This window comes from Nestor notabilis, unplaced genomic scaffold (assembly GCF_000696875.1).
Source record: "Nestor notabilis isolate BGI_N333 unplaced genomic scaffold, ASM69687v1 scaffold13821, whole genome shotgun sequence".
Lineage (NCBI taxonomy): Eukaryota > Metazoa > Chordata > Aves > Psittaciformes > Psittacidae > Nestor > Nestor notabilis.
Genome location: NW_009913432.1, coordinates 31,308 through 35,492, shown reverse-complemented (window position 1 = coordinate 35,492; position 4,185 = coordinate 31,308). Strand labels below are relative to the sequence as shown.

Here is a 4,185-nt window from a genome sequence, read left to right as displayed (position 1 = left end):
CGTTGCCTCACAAGTGCAGTTTAATACGATATCCGCGGGCGGGATACTTAAAATTGAAGTATCGGTACATGCGATGCTGCTGTGACTGCACACTGCCGGGACCCCCTTCCTTGCTGGAAACACGGTAGGGGAGCCCCGGGGCTTGCAGCGGCAAAGTTGGGTCCCCCAGGTCCGCTAATTCGGAGAGGCACTGCCTGGCTTTGACCCCACGATCCCGCTTCAGCAAATAAGCTGATGGGAGGGGTATTGATCTGGTCTGTCGAAAATGCTGAGTGCAAACACCAGGAAAACAGGTACCCAAAGGGCAGGAAACGGGAGGATGTGTGGAGGTATCAGTACTGAGAGTTCCCACTGGGTATAATAGCTAACAAGGTGCACAGCTAAGCTGTCCCATGCCCGGGATGCGCTGCAGAAGCAGCAAGAACAGAGGTTCAATCACACACTGCATGCCACAGACCAGATTCCTGCCCAGGCTGCTGCTCACACCAGGCTTGGGAAGGGGGTGTGTGATGGTCCCTGGATCCCGAGCAGCCAGACGGGGTTAACAGGTTAGCTGACTCTAAAACACAGAACCTCTGCCGAAAAGTTAGGTGAGCAGCTCGATTTTGGATCCCTGCAGCATGCGGAGGCCGTGCAGTCGCTCCCCCTGCCCTACTGACCCCATGTTATTGCTGCACACCCTGGGACTGGGACAGGACGTTCCATAGCCAAATAGCCACCAGTTTTCATCACAGGCATCCTCAGGTTATAATGTCCAGGAGAAAAAAGGACATTTCTCCTCCTCCTCCCCTATAAACCCATCGCTTCCCATCCCAAAAGTATCTTCAGTGTTTTGTGTAACACTTTGCTTCCTCTCCAGGAGCTGCCAGCGTGGTTGTGGGTCACCCCTTGGACACCATCAAGGTAAACCACTTTGAACCATGTTCTCATGTCAGCACCCAAGCCCCCTCCAACAGCAAGCCTCTCTCAAGATGATGCTTCCAAGACCCTCACTTACCCCATCACCCCAAGGGGGAATTTAGCCTGGGTAGAAATGTTTTAATAGACTTTTTTTCCTCAATGCTCATTTTGAATGAGAAACTAAAAGAACTGGCTGATACGTGTGAGGATGAATGCTGCAAATTCAACCTGGCCTTACTTCATGTGTGGTTTAGCAAACAGTTTGGCCAATGTTTTATTGAACTTTGCCACAGACAAGTATTCAAAGGGCAACGGGGAAACTATATTTGTTTTGCTGCAGGCACGTTTTTACATGTTTTCCTAGTGTTGGCAATGCTGGAAGGGCAGAGTGCTGAAATTGTTACCCCAGGGCTGTGAGACACGGTATTTACTGTTCCTGCAAGACAACTGTTCTCAGAGGGAAGGATTTAGAGATGTAAGATGATATTTGCTAGCACAGTGCAGACAATACAGCCTGACCCAACCAAGTTGACTGACCCTGCTGATGCAGAGATAGAGGAAGATCCCGTTCCTTTCTCTTTTTGTACAGTGTGATAGACCTTTCATACCTTCCACTGCTCTGCCCATGGGCTCTGATCTGGTTCCAGCCTTGTTGCTGGCCCCAGGCAGGGCTGTCAGATGTGGCAAACCCAAGAGGCAGTGGTCCCATTTGCACCTTAGAGACCCTTGGAGGGCAATGGGAAGGAGAGTCCAGTGCAGCCCACACCACATCCCTTCCCAAGCCATCACAGCCGTCTTCTTACACACATCCTGGGATCAGGAGGTGGTTGCCAGCCCTACCCTTTCTGAGCTGCGAAGGTGGAATCAGTCCCAGGATCATTGCCTTTTGAGGATGGGTGCAGACCCCACACAGCGGAGCTGTAAGGCTGCCTGTGCCATCCCAGCAATGGGCACGGGCAGCACAGGCAGCTCTGCCCGGGGTTGCCAAGGCAATCCCACCTCAGGCTGGAGGTCAGGGCATCATTGCCAGGTTTGTGGGAGTTTGGCAACTATTGGGAGGGGATCCTGCTGGGAAGCATCGAGTTTCTGGATGCCAAGAAACAGCGAGCCCATCCTTCAGCGCTTATAAAGACAACTGCCAGGCTGACACCTCTGTTGCCCTCGGCTTTGGACATTGCTTGGGAATACCAAGTAGGCAGACTTGTTGCTTTTCCAAATTTAGGGGGAGGGAGGTGGAAAGGAGAGTGGTTTACACAGCACTAAGCCAGCACTGGGGCAGCTCCGCAGAATTTGCAGCATCCAGGGGATGTGGGGTCCTTCCCCACCTGGAGGAGGAGGTGGTGGGATGGGGTATGTGGTACCCACACCATATTTCCCATCCAGCAGGTCTCCTCCTTCATCTGGCCCCTTCCCCATATTGCAGCTCCCCTCAAACCCAAGCAGCTGCTTTTTCCCACGGCCTTGTAAAACTCTCTATAGTTTAACATTTGCTCACTTTTCATCCTCCACAGCACATTCCATGTCCCCAGAAACCTTCTTCAGATTCTGGGCATCACCCAAGAGCCCTTTCTAATCAAAAAACAGCAAAAAGGGGAATTTTCCTATGGAATATTCATGCTGGTATCAGTTGACTTTGCGAGAGATGCCAGCAGGGATTTCAGTGCCAGGTGTTTACAGCTTGGCTGAGGGGCATATGTGTGAGGAGCAGCTTGTGAGGACACTGTGTTTCCCTCAGTTACTCAAAAAATGCATTAATCTGAACCTCTAAATACCTGGTTACTGTGTAAAAGAAAAAACAACAAGCCCATGGAGACAAAATGGAAATGTCTGGGCTAAGCATTCACATGAAGCCAGGAGGGAAAGCAGGGCTGTGCATTGTGGCTGCTCTGTCCTGGGCTGCTCAGGGTGTAGGCACCCTCCCCAGTGGTTCTCCCCTATTCCCATCACCCCCAATGTGATTCACAGTGTGCACCGGTCTGCACCCATGGCCTGGGCCTGCTGGTGTTGTGCAATGTGCACTGCACGAGTACCAGCTTATTTGTAAGGGCTTAGTAAATACTCTGCTTTTGCTGCCGCCTTCCCCATGGCCTGTGGCTGAGCATGGAGCAGAGCAGTGGTACTCAGCGTGTGCAGAGAGCAGCACAGAGCAGCCCCACAGCAAGAGGTGACCCCAGGGCTTCAGTTCTTCCCTCTCCCCAGCCAGGGTCCCACCACAGCACCCCACGGGCCAGGCTCTTGCAGGGTGCTGTGCCAAATGAATGTGCTGGTCATGGAATCCCAATGTTCAAGGCCAGGTTGGACACAGGGGCTTGGAGCAACCTGCTCTAGTGGAAGGGGTCCCTGCCCGTGACAGGGGGTTGGAGCTGGAGGAGCTTTAAGGTCCCTTCCAATACAAACCATTCTGTGATGATTGTATGATATATGTGAGAAGGCGAAAGTATGTGGAATCGTACAGGCTTTGTCGTGACTTACACACCATTTCGTACAGCTGTTGTAGGCACTTTTTGGCAGGCTCATAGCCAATCCTTTCCAGAAACATTTGTTGGAAATGATGTAAAAATATATTTTTGAGTGAAGTACGGAGAATTTCTGAGATGGAGCTGAATTATTTTGGCTCTGGTTAGTATTTCTGTGTCTTAAGATATACCTTGGATCAGAAGGGCCCTGAAAGCCTCCCAGGGGAGCTCACCCCTCCATCCTTGAGAATAGATCCCAACCTCCACTACAAGTCCCCAAACAGAGGAGACCACATCACTCTCCAATTTCCACATAAATCTGGACCTTGCCAAGGAGAGCACCATGTACCAGTCTGCTGTGCTTGGCCAAAGTAGCAGGTCTGGACTTGAGAGCAATTGACAGTCATCGATTCCAGATGTTGCAGAACACTTCAGACCTCTGTGGTCCTGTTTAGCCCTGCGGATGCACATATATCTTGTTTTATCACTCTGTTTTCTTTACAACTAAGGAAGGATTTGATCTCAAAGCAAAATGCACATTGTTTATGTAGCATGAGCTTGGGATTTTAACCGTGTTTTACGGATGTCTTTTGCAGACACGTCTGCAAGCTGGGCAAGGATATGGAAATACACTCAGCTGTGTTCTCACTGTGTACAGAAATGAGTCTGTAAGTACTTTATCTTACTGAAAATGAAAATAGATAAATAGATCAATGGATAAATGCATAAAGTGATTATACAAAACCACCGTTGACACCAGCAGTTATATGAAGATCAATGAAGTTGGCGCAATTGAGCCTGTAAATCCCTACATTCTTCTCTTGCTTAG

At 50.2% G+C, this 4,185-nt stretch overlaps 1 protein-coding gene across 1 annotated transcript in view; it reads left to right on the top strand.

Annotated features, from left to right (window-relative positions):
• Positions 1 to 859: 859 nt before the first annotated feature.
• Positions 860 to 4,185, top strand: part of SLC25A48 (solute carrier family 25, member 48) — a gene marked incomplete at its 5' end in the record, with an annotated part of 9,098 nt that continues 5,772 nt past the window's right edge. The window contains 2 exons of the mRNA XM_010023202.1: positions 860 to 903; positions 3,953 to 4,024. Of these exons, the coding sequence (XP_010021504.1) occupies positions 860 to 903; positions 3,953 to 4,024 (116 nt within the window). The remainder of the gene's footprint in view (positions 904 to 3,952; positions 4,025 to 4,185) is intronic.